General features: G+C 42.2%; 1 protein-coding gene across 1 annotated transcript in view; it reads right to left on the bottom strand.

The window, feature by feature from the left end:
* The window catches only part of best4 (bestrophin 4), a 78,908-nt gene that overhangs the window by 50,151 nt on the left and 7,964 nt on the right, over positions 1-20,793 (bottom strand). The window contains exon 2 of the mRNA XM_087990531.1: positions 13,503-13,746. Coding sequence (XP_087846657.1) covers positions 13,503-13,651 — 149 coding nt within the window. The 5' untranslated portion in view covers positions 13,652-13,746. The remainder of the gene's footprint in view (positions 1-13,502; positions 13,747-20,793) is intronic.

Below are 20,793 nucleotides of genomic sequence, written 5' to 3' on the forward strand. Positions count from 1 at the left end.
AAGAGGATACCTCAGTAATTGTCACAATTGCTGCAGTTACTCTTGTTCTGGTAGAGACTCACACATATCCTGGACCCTGCCTCTCCCTCTGCCGAGAAAGAGAATTTTGTGCAACTCTGGTAGGAATGCTTGTTTTACATGTTTGGTAAGTTTAGGTGGTACAGCATCAGCATATGGTGCTTTGCTTGTGGCAAGTTGGTCAATCACTAATTTACTGTACTATGGGTTCAGTACCCAGGTCCAACACTATGGGAAGACTTTGGAATATTTAGAAATCCCTTACTTTTAGTGTTCTCCCTCAATATAACTCTAGGCAGTGCTCCACCCATCTCTCCAGCTGTTTATTTATAGCATTCATACAAAGAATGTGGACTTTGCTGCTAGACCAGCATTTATTTCCTATCCTAGTTGCCCTTGACAAGGTGATGGTGAGCTTTCTCCTTTAACCACTGCAGTCCATTTGTTATAGGTACAGCACAGTGCTGTTCAGGAAAGACTTCCAGAATTTTGACCTAGTGACACTGAAGTATGACAATATATTTCCAAGTTGAGAGAGTGAGTGGCTTGCAGGGACGTTTTCAAATTGTGGTGCTCTCATATATCTACTGCCCTTATCATTCCAGATTGTAGTGGATGTGGTTTCGAAGGTGCTGTCCAAGTAGTTGGTGATGCATTTCAGGTAGTACAGCATAGTACCTGGAGGATGAAGAGAGTTAGCATGCTTTCTGCTTTTGTAGATTAATTTGCTTCTCATTTTCACCCTACAGTATTGGCTAATAGCCATACAATGTATAGCTTCTCCATTGGCAAGTCCTCAGTTGCACCTTCCCATGGCTAACCCTGGTAAGTGGGTCCCTTGCAGACTCAGGCTAAAGCTTTTGGTGAACTCTGAATAGCCTTGCTTCCAGACCTGCAGTGTTCAAGTCCAACAACACGTGAATACTTTCTGGCATTCTTGAACCAAACTCCCAGCTATGGCTAAATAGATCCATTACCTCTGAAAGCAAATGGGAGTAAAGCCTGATAAAAGTTCTGGAATAGAGGACTAATTACAGGCCAATGTTCAAATATGTAATCTTTTCAACAACTCTACAACCCAGTGGCATTAAATGTGGCATTTCATTTCGACTGAACTGGTAAGGCTAGGAGGGGCACCTCGATGTGTGGTGGACATTAATAAGATATTAGCAGGAAAAGATAGGGTAAATAAACAATTTCCACTGGTTGAGGATTTTAGAACTAGACATCTGAGAATTAGGGCCAAACCGTGCTTGAGAGATGCTGGGAAGCATTTCTACACACAAAGTGTAGTAGATGTTTGGAACTCTCTTCTACAAGTGGCAGGAATACAGGATCTGTTGTTAGTTTTAAATCTTGAGGTCAATATGTTTATGTTAAAGAAAAGTATCAAGGGATAATGGGCCAAAGGAGGTATATAGAATTGGGCCACATATCCACCATGATCTCATTGAATAGTGGAACAGGCTCGAGGGGCTGAATGGTCTACTCCTGTTCCAATGTAGCCCAGCCTCATAGATTTGGTCCAGTTTGCACACTGGAGAGGATTTCCCAGATTCAGTTCTTTGGGAAAGAAAATGACTGTGACCATATGTAGAATAAGGAGAGTAAGTGTCTTGGTCTGAGAGAGAAAGAGGTCTGCACAACATTACATTCTTTGAAGGGAAACACCATTATACACAGACCCATGCAGTGTGCCGGACACAATGTCATACTACTTGAATCTGAACCAGTCTAACACCGGCACATCCAAATCGTAACCATTATTGACACTACCAACTGCTGGCGAAAGTGGAGAGGATCTCCAAGAAGATTACACATATCGACACAGACATCAAGTTTCTGTAGAAATGCAGGAAAGCAGGAAAGATCCAAAAAGGATTGCACATCACCAACTCATTCAAGTTGACCTACAGCACAGACTACACAGAGAGACTTTGTCACCTCACCTCTCACAAATTCCTTTATCATCTCATGCACCAACTCTACAGGAGGCGCCACAACCTTGAAATTAAGATGGAGTCCACATTCTCAGCCTGCACTCAGGATACAGCAGTACAGTTATGGGACATTGCCAAACAGGCAAGATAATAAAACTATACCATGTATATGCACACCAAGATCAAGAAACTGGAGAAACTTGGCATCACCACCAGCAGTAGCAAAGCACGCCCTGGCACCATAGTGGAAAACGTTATCACCATGGGGAATTTGATCGTCAACTTATTGAACGACAGCCCTCAACCGAAAGAGATTGAGATTCTCAGCAGGAGTCTCAATTTCTGCCTCACCACCAAAATGGACCCCATGGGTCTTGCAACAGAAGCGGAGGAATTCATCAGATGAATGGGACTCTGGGAATTCTTTCAAGATGCCAGCAGTGATCCCAATGAGCCTGCCGAGGAACTAGAACAGTCATCACAGGAATCCATAGAGGAGCGACCAAAGAAGGAGTTAACTTGGACCCCACCGGAGGGCCGCTGCCCTGGGCTTGACATGTATGTTCAAACCGTCAGGAAATATATAAATGCCAGATTCATCAGTTGAACCCACAAAGTAGAGCAAAACATCACCTGATCACAACACACCGCCATCCATACTCTCAAAACCAATCACAACATTGTCATCAAACCAGCAGATAAAGTAGGAGCCATCGTCATTCAGAATAGATCGGACCACTGCAAGAAAGTATACCGACAACAATCAGGAACACTACATACAACTATCAGCTGATTGAACAAAAGAGCACATCCGTGAACTAAACACATTGATCAGGACTTTGGATCCAGTCCTTCATAGTTCCCTATGAGCTCTCATTCCACGTACTTCTCACATTGGTGACTTCTACTGCCTTCCGAAGATACACAAAGCCAACACACCAGGACGTCCCATCATATCAGGCAATGGGACCCTGTGTGAGAACATCTCTGGCTATGTCAAAGGCACCTTGAAACCCATTGTACAGGGGACCCCCAGCTTCTATCGCAATACTACAGATTCCTTACAAGCTCCAAGCACCGTCCTATAACTCATTCGCTTTATCCTCGACCACAATATTTTTACTTTTGACAACCAGTTCTTCATCCAGACACACGGACCCCAATTTGTACCCCAATATGCCAACATTTTCTTGCACAGGTTGGAAGAAGATTTCTTCTCTGCACAGGATCTCAAACCAACACCATACACCAGGTACACTGATGACATTTTCTTCCGCTGGAACCATGGCGAGGAGTCACTGAATCAACTACATAGTGACATCAACAAGTTTCATCACATCATCAAACTCACCATGGACTACACTTTAGTATCTGTCTCATTCTTGGACACATGCATCTCCATCAAGGATGGGCACCTCACTCAATTGCAAACCTACGGATAACCTCATAAGGCTACACTTCTTCAACTTCCACCTGAAACATATTAAAACAGCCATCCCCTACAGACAAGCCCTCCACATACACAGAATCTGATCAGATGAGGAGGAACGTGATGGGCACTTGGAAGTACTTAAAGATGTCCTCCAAAGAACGTCGCATGATGTTCAACTTATTGACCACCACTTCCCCTGTGCCACAGCAAGAAACCATAATGACCTCCTCAGGAGACAGACATGAGCTGCAACAGACAGGGTACCCTTCGTTATCCAGTACTTCCCAGGAGCTGAAAAACTACGCCATGTTCTTTGTTGTTCTTCAATGTGGCAACACATTATCAATGAGGATGAGCACCTCACCAAGACCTTAGCCACACCTCCGCTTCTTGCCTTTAAACAACCACCAAACCTCAAACAAATCATTGTTCGCAGCAAACTGCTCAGCCTTCAGGCCAACACCATACAACTTTGTCATGCCAGACGCTGCAAGACATGTCAAAGTGTCGACACAGATACCACCATTACATGTGGCGACTGCATCCACCATGTGTGTGGCAGGTACTCATGTGACTCGGCCAACATTGTCTATCTCATACGCTGCAGGCAAAGATGCCCTGAGGCATAGTACATTGGCAAGACCGAGCAGAGGCTACGGCAACGGATGAATGGATACCGCACAACAATCACCAGCCAGGGGTGTTCCCTCCCAGTCGGGGAACACTTCAGCCGACCAGGACTTTCAGTCTCGAACCTTGGGTGACCATCCTCCGAGGAGGACTGCGGAACAGGCAACAACGAAAAGTGGCTGAGTGGAGGCTGATAGCCAAGTTCGGTACCCATGGGGATAGCCTCAACCGGGAACTTGGGTTCATGTCACACTATAGGTGACCCCACTTTTTTTTAGAAATTGAATCAGTCTGAACACTGGGGCACAGACAGATGGACTTTATCTTCACACCATCTGAGCTGACATGGCACCTATTGTTATTGTTCACTTGAGAATGTAACTTCAAAAAAAGTCCAGGGGTTTACATTTGAAAGAACTGAAACCAACATGCCCATTCTAAAAGATGAAAAACTTAACAAACAATCCAGGATTTTTTCAATATATCATCTCAGTTACATAACACTGTAAACATTTGCTATAAATTCTGTATCTTACAATCATAACCTCCACAACCACCTGATGAAGGAGCAGCGCTCCAAGAGCTAGTGCTTCCAATTAAACCAGGCAACAGTGAGGACTGCAGATGCTGGAAACCAGAGTTTAGATCAGAGGGGATATTGGTGTAGAGTGCTAAAATGTCCATTGTGACGAGGAATGTTCCCAGTTCTACTGGTCCGTGAGTGCTGGGTTTCTGCAAGGAATCTGTAGTATTGCGATAGAAGCTGGGGGTCCCCTGTACAATGGGTTTCAAGATGCCTTCGATATAGCCAGAGATGTTCTCACACAGGGTCCCATTGCCTGATATGATGGGACGTCCTGGTGTGTTGGCTTTGTGTCTCTTTGGAAGGCAGTAGAAGTCGCCAATGCGAGAATTACGTGGAATGAGAGCTCATAGGGAACTATGAAGGACTGGATCCAAAGTCCTGATCAATGTGTTTAGTTCACGGGTGTGCTCTTTTGCTGGAAAAGCACAGCAGGTCAGGCAGCATCCAAGGAGCAGGAAAATCAACGTTTCGGGCAAAAGCTTGATTCCTGATAAAGGGCTTTTGCCCGAAATATCGATTTTCCTGCTCCTTGGATGCTGCCTGACCTTCCAAATAAACCAGTTGGACTATAAGCCGGTGTTGTGTGATTTTTAACTTTGTCCACCCAAGTACAACACCTGCACCTCCAAACATACTTGAATCTGGATTATAATTTTGATTATAATCTTGTTCCCAGGCTTTGTTGGCTTCTGTCCTACAATCCTCCAATTTAGTACATTCCTATATCCTTCTTATGCACTCTGGATATGCTAAAACACTTTACAATCAATTCGCATATTTTAGAGATATAGATCCTGTTGTGATGTTGGTAACCTTATCAGCCAATTTACTCGTCGAGATACTGATCAAGTAATCTGTTTTTAGTGACATGATTTGAGAGTGTGGGGAACTCTCTACAAATAATATCACTTGACCGAACAAACCTGATCTTGAAGTTACACCTTATCCTAAAGACTAAGTCTGACATAGCATTCTCTTGGTTTTGCAATGATGTGTTAGCCTGGATGATCTGCCTCTCGGATTTGGGATTTGACCGATAGCCTTCTGCTTCGTAGACGTGAGTCCTACTCCCACTGAATAAAGTTTAATGCCATTCTTCCAAATCCTGCTGTCTGTATCTTCACTTGTGTAAGTCCCACCTCAACCATCTTTGCAGACTTATGGCTGCTCTTGGTCTGTCAATGCCTCAATTTTAAAATTCTAATTTTGTGTTCAAATAACTCCACAACTTTGGCTTTCTCCACTTCTGTAACTCCTCCACACTTACAACCCCCGCAGATCTCTATTCTGATTTCTTGTATCTCTCCAAATTCCATCCTTGATGACAGTGCCTTCAGGTACATATGTCTTAAGCTGTAGAATTTCCTTCCTAAAATTCTTCACCTCTCCATATCTCTCTTCTCGTTAAGACAATGCCATTGTCCTATCACTTTGGTCAACATTTTTGGCACCTATCTCTGTATTTGACTTAGTGTTAGGTCTTGTTTATCAAAGCTCTTGGTGTCACAAAGCTGGTTCCTTTTTTTCTAATAGCGGTTCCTTTTCTCAAGGACATTATGTCCTTGGTTTTTATCAGAGGGGTTGTAAATGCGCTCTGTGCCGATTAGACTGGTTTGGTACAGAGATTAAAGGGTATTGAGAGGCCTTTTTGTTTATAAGTAAACAGACAAGACTTCAGGCCAAAGTGGTCATGTTTTGGAAGTGACCTGTATAATGAAAGAGGAGTGGTCAGTTCTCTAGCTGAGGTAAAAACAATGACTGCAGATGCTGGAAACCAGATTCTGGATTAGTGGTGCTGGAAGAGCACAGCAGTTCAGGCAGCATCCAAGGAGCAGTAAAATCGACGTTTCAGGCAAAAGCCCTTCTTGAGCTGTGTGAAAACAGACTCTCTTTCTCTTTCTGCCCTTCTAACTTCTACCTATAAGCATTTGATCCTTTTTTTACTGTATTTTAAGGGGATTTGCTTATTGGAACTATTGTGTATATGTGGAACAGCATAATTAAGTCTAGTTTGGATAGACTGAGTTCTGTACGGGTTCTTTATTCTGTTCTTTATGTTTCATAGAGTCATAGAGATGTACAACATGGAAACAGACCCTTCGGTCCAACCCGTCCATGCCCACCAGATATCCCAACCCAATCTAGTCCCACCTACCAGCAGCTGGTCCATATTGCTCCAAACCCTTCCTATTCATATACCCATCCAAATGCCTCTTAACTGTTGCAATTGTACCAGCCTCCACCACATCCTCTGGCAGCTCATTCCATACATGTACCACCCTCTGCGTGAAAAAGTTGCCCCTTAGGTCTCTTTTATATCTTTCCCCTCTCACCCTAAACCTATGCCCTCTAGTTTTGGACTCTCCGACCCCAGGGAAAAGACTTTGCCTATTTATCCTATCCATGTCCCTCATAATTTTGTAAACCTCTTTAAGGTCACCCCTCAGCCTCTGACGCTCCAGGGAAAACAGCCCCAGCCTGTTCAGCCTCTCCCTATAGCTCAGAACCTCCAACTCTGGCAACATCCTTGTAAATCTTTTCTGAACCCTTTCAAGTTTCACAACATCTTTCTAATAGGAAGGAGACCAGAATTGCACGCAATATTCCAACAGCGGCTTAATCAATGTCCTGTACAACTGCAACATGACCTCCCAACTCCTGTACTCAATACTCTGACCAGTAAAGGAAACTTTCCCAACACCTTCTTCACTATCCTATCTACCTGTGACTCCACTTTCAAGGAGCTATGAACCTGCACTCCAAGGTCTCTTTGTTCAGCAACACTCCCTAGGACCTTACCATTAAGTGTATAAGACCTGGTAAGATTTGCTTTCCCAAAATGCAGCACCTCGCATTTATCTGAATTAAACTCCATCTGCCACTTCTCAGCCCATTGGCCCATCTGGTCCAGATCCTGTTGTAATCTGAGGTAAACCTCTTCGCTGTCCACTACACCTCCAATTTTGGTGTCATCTGCAAACTTACTAACTGTACCTCTTATGCTCGCGTCCAAATCGTTTATGTAAATGACAAAAAGTAGAGGACCCAGCACCAATCCTTGTGGCACTCCACTGGTCACAGGCCTCCAGGCTGAAAAACAACCCTCCAACACGATTCTCTGTCTTCTACCTTTGAGCCAGTTCTGTATCCAAATGGCTAGTTCTCCCTGTATTCCATGAGATCTAACCTTGCTAATCAGTCTCCCATGGGTTTCATTGTGTAATTTTGTGAATAAATTTCTGCCTGTTTTAAAATGTAGCAGTCAACCTAACTAGCTTACTCTGGGTAATTCTCACTATACAATTAACAAAACAAATTGCAAAGTTATGGTCTGGGCCACCTGCTTAAGAATGTTCTGAATGGTCTGGCCTGGTCTATAACAGATTAGGGTTCGACTGGGAATTTAAACAATGAGTGGTAGGTGCCAGTGTCTTTATTTTGGGTGTTGGTTTGGTTGCATAGGCAAAGCATTGGATAGTATTGGCTCTTTTAGGTGCCAAAAGTTTTCTGGATGTGCTGACTTTGGAAGTTTTGCAAATAGTGAATAAGCCCAAGCTGCAGAGAAGCTGAAATTGGATCTGCCTGCTTCTGTGAGGAAAGAAGAGATAATTACAGCACTAGCTCAGCATTTAACCTTGCTGGAGAAACCTTCTGAATCTGTAGAGATGGCAAGAATTCAATTGTAAATGAAGCAGCTTGAGTTGGAGGTTAGAGATAAGGAAAGAGCAGCAGAAACAAAACTGTTTGAGTTACGATTAAAAGCAGATGAGAGGGAAAAAGAGAGCGGCAGAACAGAAAGAAAAAGAGAGCAACAGAAGAGAGGTAAAAAGAGAGAGCAGAAAAAAAAAGACAGAGCTTTTGAACTTCAAAAACTGACACTTAAAAAGGAAAGTCAGCTTAAAAGGCTGGAGATAAAGGCTTGAGGGTAGGCTTAGTGAGGAAGAGAGTGAGAATGAGCAAGCCCCTGGTAGTCAGAAGCCCAGTGAGAAACTGTTTCAGTATGTTCAAGCATTGCATAAATTTGATGAGAAGGATGTGGAAGCCTTTTTCATCTCATTTGAAAAGGTGGCTAAACAAATGCAGTGGCCAGTGGCAATGTGGGTTTTGTTGATCCAAAGGAAACTTGTAGGTAGGGCAAGTGAGGTATTCGCATCTCTATCAGAGGAGGTATCTGGGGAATATGAGGAGGTGAAAAAAGCCACTTTCAGTGCATATGAGCTTGTACCAGAAACCTATAGACAATGTTTCAGGAATCTAAGGAGGGACTCTGGTCAAACCTATATTGAGTTTGAAAGGATCAAACAGAGCAATTTCGATAGATGAATAAGAGCTTTCAAGATCGAGCAAACCTATGATCCCCTAGATGGGTAATTATTTTGGAGGAATTCAAAAATTCACTGCCTGAAGTAGTGCGAGCTCATGTAGAAGAGCAGAGAGTTAAAACAGCAAGGTTAGCAGCTGAAGAGGCTGATGATTATGAGCTGGTCCATAAAACATGGTTTGGCTTCCAGAATCAATTTCAGTCCATGAGGGATAGAAATTGGGCGAAGAGAAATCCTCACATAGAAAGGGAAAGGTAGATCTCAGTGAAGATCATAAAGATAATTTACCACAGGGTAACAAAGAAACCCTTGAGGGGACAAATAAATTAAAAGGTTCTGGTGTTTTCATTGTAATAAAGTCGGCCACACAAAATCACAGTGTTGGTGGGCTAGGAGAAAGCCAGATATAGGAAAACAGGACAAGTCTGGGAATTTTGTTGGACTAGTAACAAAAAGCAGAAGGGGAGTTAGACAACTGCCTCAGAGTGTACAAGGTGATCAGAGGTTGATTAAGGAATAAACGCCAACACACCATATGACATCTTAACAACCCTATCAACCTGGGTGGCAACTTTCAGGGATTTATGCACTTGGACACTGAGATCTCTCTGTTCATCTATACTGCCAATAATTTTACCAGCAGCCCAGTACTCTGAATTCCTGATATTTCTTCCGAAGTGAACTACCTCACACTTTTCCGCATTAAACTCCATTTACCACTTCTCAGCCCAGCTCTGCATCTTACCTATGTTCCTCTGTAACCCACAACATCCTTCGGCACTATCCACAACTCTGCCTACCTTAGTGTCATCTGCAAATTTACTAACCCATCCTTCTACGCCTACATCCAGGTCATTTATAATAAGCAGAATTCAGAGACCATCCATTTGGACTATGTGGCAAATTTTAGAGAATGATTAAATAGAGCTGGAGAGTTGGCTAGACAGCATTTAAAAGTATCACTGCATACAGTGAAACAAGAAGCGAAAAAGAAATCAAAAATTCACAATTTTGCAATTAGGGATAAGGTATTGTTGTTATTTGCAGTAACAGGTGAACCTTTAAAAGCCAGGTTTAGTGGGCCTTATCAAATTGAGAGGAAATTGAGTGAGGTGAGTTCCGTATGGGTTCTTTATTCTGTTCTTTGTATTTCATTGTGTAATTTTGTGAATAAATTTCTGTCTGTTTTAAAATCTAGTAGTCAATCAAGCTAGCTTACTCCAGGTAATTCTCACTGTACACTTACCAAAGCAAATTCCAAAGTTATGATCTGGGCTGCCTGCTTAAGTATGTTTTGAGTGGTCTGGCCTAATCCATAGGACCTGTGAAGTGGCTGAGATGTTCCACCACATTGAAAGGACAGTATAAAATTTGCTGTTGAATGACGCTGCTGAGTTGTTAAGTGTTGACACAGCACTGACTTCAAATGTAGAGTTAAAAGGTCTGACTGAGTTTATTGTGCCAGACAAATGGAACTCTTACTGTTTCAGGCAAAGTTAAGAAATTAAATATCGTACAGTTCCAAGATTGTGCCTGAATAGATTAATTATGATTGTGCGAAAACAATCAAATTACATTAAAAAATCAACACTTGGTCACTTGGTTAGGTGTATTTTATTACTTTGTTCCAATTGGGTTGGTTCTGTAATACCTGACAATTCTCTGCTGAATTTGCTCATATGCTCATTCAGTGATGTCACTGTATCTGGTCTTGCAAGATTTGGACCTGGCAATTTACATCTGATGTGAGACCTACCTTGGTGTTCAGAAAAGGTTCACAAGTCCATTGTGGCTTGTGTTGGTGGGTTGAGAGCTCCACACTACCTCAACCAGAAAATTCCAGGTATGGTTTGGTGGTAGCTCTCTCACTTCCCAGTCAGAGTTTCAGGTCATACCCCAGAAACCTGAGTACAAAATAACGCTTGCAATTTCAGTACCGTTGAAAAACTGTCTTTCAGATAAGATGCTAAGCTAACCTCCTGTCTACTTAGAAATGGTGCTGTTTCTAAGAAGAAGGGAGGACTTCTCCCCAGCGTTGTGGTCAATATTGATTTTGTACGTCAGCACCTTAAAAAAGATCATTATTTTCATTGTACTGCTCGTGGAACTTTTCTGCATGTAAATTTACTGTTGTGTTTCCTTCATTACAATAATAGCATTAAACTTGCATTTATACAGCATCTTCAATGGAATAAAACACCCCAACACACATACCAAGTGTTATTAAACAAAATTTGATACCAATCCATGTAAGAAATCATACAAACACAACTTGGCCAAAGACACTTATTTTAAGAAGCACATTACAGAAGGAAAGAAATGTAAAGTGATGAAGAGATTTAGTGAGAAAACTCCAGAATTTGGAACTGTGGAGGCTAACTTCTTGGTTGCCAATGGAGAAGTGATTAAAATTGGGAATGCTGAAGAGGCAGGAGTTGTAGAATATAGAGATCTCTGGGTTTTACTGAGGGGGAGAATACAGAGATTGGGAGGGGTAGTGTCATGAGGGGTATTTGGAAACAAGGATGAGAAGCTTATAATCGAGAAGTTGCTTAATTGCAAGCCAATGTGAGTCGGTAAATATAGAGGAAATGGGTCAATGGGACTTGTTGGGAGTTAAGCCAAAGGCAGCTGCATTGTAAATGATCTTAGGTTTATGGAGGGTAGAAAGATGGCCAGCACTGCATTGGAATAGTTGAATTCAGAGGTAAAAAGAAAGTTCAGCAGCTGATAAGATGGGATAGGGAGGGAGTCAGGCACTGTTATAGATGTGGAACTGGACAAAATTATTGATAGATGTTGAAATCTGGTGGGAAGCTCATTTTGTGATGAAGTATAACACCAATTGTGTGATCAACCTGGTTCAACCTCAGGCAATTGACAAGATAAATAGAATCGGTGGAAGGGTAATGAACTTCATTCAGTGGCATGCAAAGTTGGGGGATCTTTCTGCTTATCCAATACAAACAGACAGACAACTTAAAGACAATTGATTGGTTGAGAGAGGTGGTGGTATGGTACAGCTGGCTATCGTGAGTGTCCATGTGAAAACTAATAGGTAAAAACAATGACTGCAGATGCTGGAAACCCTCCCCCACTCACCTATTGTACTCTATGCCACTTTCTCCCCACCCCCACCCTCCTCTCATTTATCTCTCTACTCTTCAGGCTCTCTGCCTGTATTCCTGATGAAGGGCTTTTGCCCGAAACGTCGATTTTACTGCTCCTCGGATGTTGCCTGAACTGCTGTGTTTTTCCAGCACCACTCTAATCTAGCCCCATGTGAAAACTAATGTTGTGCCTTTGGTTGATGTTGCAAACAGACTGCAAATAAATAGGAGGGGACAAATGATTGTTCCCTGGGGAACTACCAGAAGTAATGGTGTAGGAATGAGAAAAGAAGTCATTGCTGGTGATTCACCGGCTGTGACTGCACTGATAAGAGTAGAACAAGTCGAGTGGTGTTTTATCCAACTAGATCACAGGGGAAAGTGTTGGAGCAAATTTTCAATAGTCAACCCTGTCAAAGCCTGCAGATACATTGAGAAGCCATAAGGATGGACCCCTAGGTCCCTTTGTACATCGATATTTCCTATTCCATCACCATTTAAATAGCACTCTGCCATTCTGCTTTTCCTACTAAAGTGGATAACTTTATACTTATCCACACTACACTGCATCTGCCATGTACTTGCATCTCCCGTGTGTCAGTGATGGGACACTCAGTTTAGAGCAGACTACTTTAGACCACCTTGAAGATAGATTTTGAATCATGGCTGCTGTAGGATCACAATGTGGCAGCCTCACCCCACCTCCAGCCTGCTTTCTCCCACTAGTTTCATTATTTTCAATTGAACTGAGGGCCAGTCTGAAGCACCAGTTTCATTTAAAAAAAATGAAATCACTGCAGAAAACATAGGGTCTGTATTCTGAATAAATGTTATACTGTGAATGCTGCCCCAATATAATGTGTCTATAGGTAGGGAAAATAAAGCAATAAAACTTAGAAAGCTTCCATTAAGGATTTTATTTTTTTCATAGTATCATAGAAGACAGGAGCAGGAGTAGGCCATCCCACCCGTCAAGCCTGCTCCGCCATTCAGTATGATCGTGGTTGCCTATTGAGCTCAATACTCCAAAGCACCCACACTCACATCCCTTTAGCTACAAGGGCTATATCTACCTCCTCCTGGAAATCATGTAATATTTTGGCCTTAACCACTTTTAGATTTCTGCAAATTCCCAACCCTCTGGGTGAAGACATTTCTCCTCATCTCAGTTCTAAAAGGTTTATCCCTTTTTCTTAAATTATAAATACAATAGAGCAGAAAAACCTTTATTGTCATGTGCACTCAAATGAGTTGGTTCTGGACTTCCCCACAAGGGGAACATTCCTGACAGCACCTAACCTGTCTCGTCCTGTTAGAATTTTCAAGGTTATTCTGCAGTGAATACTCTGCAATGAATGCTTGTGCTAGACTTGTCCAGTAAAATGGAATAAGTTAACCAATCCTATATTTCCAGCAGAAAAAAAAATGGGATTACAACACTGCAGTGCCAATTCTCCTACCCACCCTCCCTTGGAGCAGATCTGCTTGCTGGGAGACAGGATCAATGAATATATTATTTTATAAGTGGAATCAGGATTTAGTTTCTTGATCCAACAATTGTCCTTAATCTTCTGTTCTTCTCTATGGGGCAGTGAGGTCAGCTGGTGTGGCATGTCTCATACCATTCTCTCACGTCTCCTAAAGTAATATTACAGCTTGGTTTAATCATGTTGGCTGTGTCTTTTCCACCCAGAAAGAATATTGAGACCTGTGAAAGGATAAGAATTTGATTTCAGAGTCTAGGTTACAAGGGGAGGCATCCGAGTGTATTACACAGCAAGCACTGCACAGAAACAGCCTGCTTGGTCTATACTTGGTTCATAGTGCTATCAATGCTCCACACAAACCTTTTCCCACCTCTTAGACAATAAGCTTGATTTACAACAGTAAAATAAAGGTTAAAGTTTGCTGGGCATCTAAGATGTGTGCCTATTTATTTAGTAAGGTAAAAGTTTGAATGCTAATTACCTAATCGCATTGACTACTAGATGTATTTTACTCATAAAACACACAAACCTTAACAACGTTCCACTTCAAATTTTAGGTCAGTGAATAATTTTCCCAAGTAAATAGGATTCAGCAACAAATAAGTTAATAAATCAAAAGACTCTGCTGTCTGAACAGAAGCAGGTGTGTAGAGAGATGTTTTTATTGTATTTAACCCCTAGAGTATTTGCAATGATTGCAAAGAGGTGTTTGAATGTAGACAGCCTTGTAGTCAAGAGAAGTCTTTTTTTTAAACATGCATTATTCCTTACAAAAAGAGCTGGGGTGGAATTAGAAAAGGCAGTTTGTTTGTATAGTGTCTGGTTTGCTTGCCATACCCTTCCTGCTGCATTCTAAAAATATCCCAATGGAGAAAGCACATACACACCCAAACTGGCAGAGAGATTCGAATCATTGAGTGCAGCTTTATAAATAAGATTTGAATGGTTGGCCTGCCAAATTGAGTAAACAGGACTACCAGCACCAAATCATGGGTCACAGCTGCAAAGTGCCTTGGGACAACTGACCTTTCCTGTGTGTCAGGACAGTTACTCTCTGGGAACATGCTTTAAGGTCAGGCACAGTATCAGAAGTAATTGCGCCAGAAGCACATAGAGTAATTTATGGACATGATTCAAGTGACACAGATCAATTAATGGGGAAAACGTTTTCCAAATTCCTTTAACAAATTATTAAGTGTTGTTTCAAGGCAATATTATTTCCGAATATATATTTTCAAATATTGTTATGTACAGAGAGACAGAGGCAAACCAACAAAAATACATAGAAGGAAGATGAGCAACTACCTAGTAGAGTCTCTCCAAAGCATCAACAGCTCAAGTTCTCTATCCAGCTGTTAGCATCTGTAGAATGTGAACTATCTGTGGATATGAGTTGTCTGTAACAGGAGCAACAACTTAATTCATATAGTAACTTTAATGCAGTATTAGGTACTACAACGATAGATCTTTAGCCGTGTTCAGATATACTGTAATTTGACAGCATGCCCAACTTTGTCAGGTGAATAAGTGCTTCATCTAAGAGATAAGACTCATAGCAAAAGGAGAGAGAGAGAGAGAGAGAGAGAGAGGGAGAGATGCAGACATGAAGGAAAGAAAATTGCAGAACTTAGGTCCAAGAGAGCTGATGCGTCAGGTAGGCTAAATAAAGGCAGGCTTTGACAAGAGATCAGAGATTGAGGAATGCAGAGTTCTCAGAGGATTGCAGAATTGGAGAAGGTTGCAATGTTAAGTGGCTTCAACTGATTTGTATTATATCATCAGTTGTACTCAGATGTCATAATGGATAGGAAGCAATGTTAAATGAATGTAGTAGGGGGTGCTCTTCTATGGCTCTTGTTAAGGTACATTGTTGGGATGCAATTAGAGGAGCTTTACATTACTCCTCATCAACAGCATACCTGACATGGGAGGGCTAACATTGTGTAAAACATGAAAAACTATTTCATACTATAGGCTTAGCATTCCTCATAACTACAAGAATAATAAATCAGGTGCGATCCTGCTAAATTGCCCCTGTAGCCCCATATAAAAGTTACCCTATAATGTACAATGAACTGAAATCTATTCCAGTCCAAATCAGAAGCAACATTCTCTTAGAGTTTTTTCTCTGGAGCATTCTTATATTCCATTTCAAGACAAAATCTACTTTGATGTATTGTTACACTCTCAAACTATGTTTACTTGAGTCTGCAATCTCTCATGTTACTTTTGATCACAAATCTTATCATTTCCAAACAGATCTTTCACTGAGAAGTTCATTTTTTGGCAATGCTTTTGGCCTGTGAGAGGAAGGTTTTTTTCTTGAACCTCATAGAAATCTATCAATGGATGACCTTTTCTAAAGCCTTTTAAAAAGAACAGCTACCTGAGCCTCTAGGATTCGTTGATTTTATACAGTGGCCATGAAAGTGTATGACTTGGGATAAGAGACTGGGAGGGGCATATTGTTATGAAGATGTGGGTATACTCTACCTTTAAGAGAGTTAGAAGCTAGCAAATCTATCTGACACAGCACCAAGTGTTCTCAATAAGGTAACAATGTAACACTTGGTTGAACAACTTAAGTAGCTAGGTTACGTGGAGACAAAAACAGATTTGAATTAGGCCAATCAGTTTAAATTATATCCTGAAAAATACCAAATTCCTATTAAGTTTGAATTTAGTATATTGACACTCTAAAAAGCCAATGACACAATCCGATGCTTTGGGAGTATAAGACCAGGGAAAATTGAACAGTTGCCAAGCCACCAGCATATTAAGACTGCCCAAAAAATAGCTCTCTTAAAGATATCTTTATCAATCAGTAACCTGTGAAGCAGAATCCCTAAGATGAAGAAAAGAAGACAGCAATACAGAGAAGAACTGAAAGGTGCCTGGTTTTGAGATAAGAAGTTTTGTTTTGTAAATCTTAATCTGGACCGTTATCGAATCAGTATTGTATAGGGGAAAGTAAAAGATAGGTTAGAGGAAGGAGTTGTAAATAGTTGTTACTTAATTATTGTCTTTAATTCTTTAAGAAATAAAGATGCTCAGTTTTACTTTTAATAGTTCTTAGCCTCTCGAATTTTCACAGATTACTGCACAGGATAAATTATTTCTGTGTTTCTGTTTAAATTAAACAGGAGGGTTTACCCTGTGTCATAACAATATCCTGGCATGGGGTCATGAGGGACTGTACCATAGCATGAGGGCATGTTACTGGGATAAATTTCCACGACACCAAAGTAAGCATTTTGAATTTTATTCTAATCCCTTTCACTTCTAAACTCCAGTGAGTAGAATCCTAACCAACTCAACCTCTTCTCATATGTCAGTCCTGCTAACCCAGGAAACAATTTAGTAAACCATCACTGCACTCCCTTTACAGCAAGAACATCCTTCCTCAGATAAGGAGACCAAAACTGAGCACAACATTGCAGGTGTGATTGCACCTTTGCCTCTGTGGCTACATCCATAATATTTCCAATGTTGGATTGCTCAACTGCAACTGACACTTGCCACCTTCCCCGTGACACCCCCTCCCCCCCACCACCACCAATGCCTTCCTTCCCACTGTTCCGGCCTCAGCACTGAAGATCACTTCCATACAGACACTTTCTCCCAAGGCAGGTGAGCTGAGCTGGAAATCTCCTGACTTGCCTTACCTTCCTCAAGGCTGCAAATCTGGCCTATTAACTCTGTTTCTGTACATAGATGCTACCTGACCTGCTGAGTATTATCAGCATTTTATTTGTTCTTGAATGGTACAACTGTAAAGGTTCTTGGGACATTTTAAAATATTAAAAGTGATATAAAAGTGAGCTGTTATTGTAATTATGCATTGAAGTGACGTGCATCTAGGTAAAGCATCTGTAAGCGTGAAGCAGCCATACAGAACTGCAGACACGTTAAACAGCAGAAGCTGCCAGTGATAAGTTATTCTACAGCTATTGGATCAGATCAAAACTCTGCTGAGGGACGCACTAAAGCTTGGGGCAGCTGCCACTGAGACGTGGTGGAGAAAGATCACGCTCTAAGTCTTCCTGCTGAAGTGAAATTGGGTTCTGTTATTGGACCTTCCTTCTGTCTCAAGTGCATGTAAATCTAGTCTTGTTCAAGTAAGAAATGCCTTTGGTTTATTTGGATAGAATTAAACTTCAATGTTTGTTTGTTTCCTTGAAATTCTACAGTACAGAACCAAACTGTGTTCAGTACTGTAAAGATTTTTTTAAAAATCAATAAAGGCCTTTTTTCTGTCCGGCAGCAGTGGGAGACAGAGCAGAGGTGACGTGGAGACCAGGAGGGTGCCGGGAAGGTAAGGACTTCGTGTAAATTTGGGAAGCGGCTAATCCTGAGATACTTCACGTGTAGTATCTCCCTCCTGACCCCACGTTCCCCTTCCCTAACCAGAAGAAAAAGACTCTGTAAGGTAAGGCCTTTTTTTTTCTCTTTCTTTTCTTCCATATATTTAAGTGCATTGTTGGTATTAGTTAGTTGAGTTAAAACTAAGGCTTACAATGGCAGGTGTCCTCAGACCTGTGGCATGTGCCTCTTGCTTGATGTGGGCGCTCAGGGACGTGGCTGACGTCCCTGACTCTTACACTTGCAAGACATGTACCCAGCTGCAGCTCTTGCTTGACCACATAGAGTCATAGAGATGTACAGCATAGAAACAGACACTTCGGTCCAACCCACCCATGCCGACCAGATATCCCAACACAATCTAGTCCCACTTGCCAGCACCCGGCCCATATCCCTCCAAACCCTTCCTATTCATATACCCATCCAAATGCCTCTTAAATGTTGCAATTATGCCAGCCTCCACCACTTCCTCTGGCAGCTCATTCCTGTGGTTGGACTCATTGTGGATCATCCGCGATGCTGAGGAGGTCGTGGATTGCATGTTTAGTAAACTGGTTACACCGCAGGTTAGAATTGCTGAGGGAGACAGTGAATGGGTGACCAAAAGGCAGAAAAAGAGTAGGAAGGCAGTGCAGGTGTCCCCTGTGGTCATCTCCCTCCAAAACAGGTATATGGTTTTGGATAATGTTGGGGGAGATGGCTCACCAGGGGAGGGCAGAAGTTGCCAAGATCATGGCACCATGGCAGCACTGCTGTTCAGAAGGGCGGGAAAAAGACTCATAGGGTGATAGTTATTGGGGATTCTATTGTAAGGGGAGTAGATAGGCGGTTCTGTTGCCAAAATTGAGACTGCCAGATTGTATGTTGCCTCCCAGGTGCTCGAGTCAGGGATGTCACCAATCAGCTGCAGAGCATTCTGAAAGGGGAGGGTGAACAGCCAGTAGTCTTGGTGCATATAGGCACCAACGATATAAGTAAAAAACGAGATGAGGTCCTGAAAGCAGAATTCAGGGAGCTAGGAGAGAAGTTAAAAAGGAGGACCTCAAAGGCAGTGATTTCGGGATTTCTACCAGTGCCACGTGCTAGCCAGTGTAGAAATGAAAGAATAGGCAGGATGAACACTTGGCTTGAGGGATGATGTAGGAGGGAGGGGTTCAGATTTGTTGGACATTGGGATCAGTTCTGGGGAAGATGGGACTATTACAAATTGGATGGTCTACACCTGAACCAGACAGGAAATAATGTCCTTGGGGGAGTTTTGCTACTGCTGTTGAGAGATTTTAAACTAATGTGGCAGGGGGCTGGGAGCCAGAAGAGAAGACTAGTAGACAGTGAGATGGAACCGGGGTCTGTAAGAATCATGAAGTTAGCATTAATAAGGGGAAGAGTAGGCAGCGAGCAGATGAGCGCAAAAGAACTGGTGGCCTGAAGTGCATATACTTTAATGCAAGGAGTACAGTGGGTAAGGCAGATGAACTTAGAGCTTGGATTCATACCTGGGAGTATGACGTTATTGCAATCACAGAGACTTGGTTGAAAGAAGGGTATGATGGGAGATTTTAGTTTTCTCAACATTGACTGGAATACACTTAGTGCCAGAGGTCTGGATGGGGCAGAATTTGTAAGAAGTGTCCAGGAGAGTTTCCTAGAGCAGTATATCAATAGTCCAATGAGGGAAGGGGCCATATTGGACCTGGTGTTGTGGAATGAGCCAGGCTAGGTGGTATAAGTTACAGTGGGAGATTTCTTTGGGAATAGTAACCACAATTTTGTAAGTTTTAGAATACTCGTAGACAAAGATGAGAGTGGTCCTAAGGGAAGAGTACTAAACTGGGCCAAGGCTAATTATTTCAAAATTAGGCAGGAGCTGGGAAATGTGGATTGGACACAGCTATTTGAAGGGAAGTCCACATTTGATATGTGGGAGGCTTTCAAAGATAGGTTAAAGATAGTGCAGGACAGGCATGTCCCGTTGAAAGCAAAGGATAGGAAGGGCAAGATTCGTGAACTGTGGAGAAATCGTACGACTAGCCTAGAGGAAAAGGGAAGCGTACATAAGGACCAGGCAGCTAAGAACAGAATGGGCCCTGGAGGAATATTGGGAGAGTAGGACCAGACTTAAACAAGGAATCAAGCGGGCAAAAAGGGGTCATGAAATAGCTTTAGCGAGCAGAATTAAGGAGAATCCCAAAGCCTTTTATTCTTATATAAGAAGTAAGTGGATAACTAGAGAAAGGATTAGTCCACTTAAGAATAAGAAAGGAAGGCTGTGTGTCGAACCTGAGAAAATGGGTGAGATACTGAATGATAACTTTGCATCAGTATTCACTGAAGAGAGGGACATGATGAATGCTGAGATTAGAGACAGAAGTTTGATTACTCCAGATCACGTTGACATAAGTAGGGAAGATCTGTTGGGTGGGCTAAGGGTTATTACGGTGGACAAATCTCCAGGACCGAATGGGATCTATCCCAGGTTGCTGAGTGAGGCAAGAGAAGAAATAGCTGGGGTCCTACCAGATATCTTTGTAGCATCCTTAAACACAGGTGAGGTGCCAGAGTACTGGAGGGTTGCTCATATTGTCCCCCTGTACAAGAAGGGTAGTATGGATATTCTAGGTAACTAGAGACCAGTGAGCCTGATGTCAGTGATGGGAAAGTTGCTGGAGAAGGTACTGGGGCATAAAATCTATTTATATTTGGAAAAGAATGCGCTTATCAGTGATAGGTAACAAGGATTTGTGCGGGGGAGATTGTGCCTTACCAGCTTAATAGAGTTCTTCGAGGAAGTGACCAAGTTGATCGATGAAGGAAGGGCTGTAGATGTCATATACATGGACTTTAGTAAGGCGTTTGATAAGGTTCCCCGTGGTAAACTAATAGAGGAAGTGAAGTCACATGGTGTG

The sequence above is a fragment of the Chiloscyllium plagiosum genome, unplaced genomic scaffold (genome assembly GCF_037043375.1).
Source record: "Chiloscyllium plagiosum isolate Xiang-an unplaced genomic scaffold, Cpla_swu_hap1 HiC_scaffold_9, whole genome shotgun sequence".
NCBI classification, from domain to species: Eukaryota; Metazoa; Chordata; class Chondrichthyes; order Orectolobiformes; family Hemiscylliidae; genus Chiloscyllium; species Chiloscyllium plagiosum.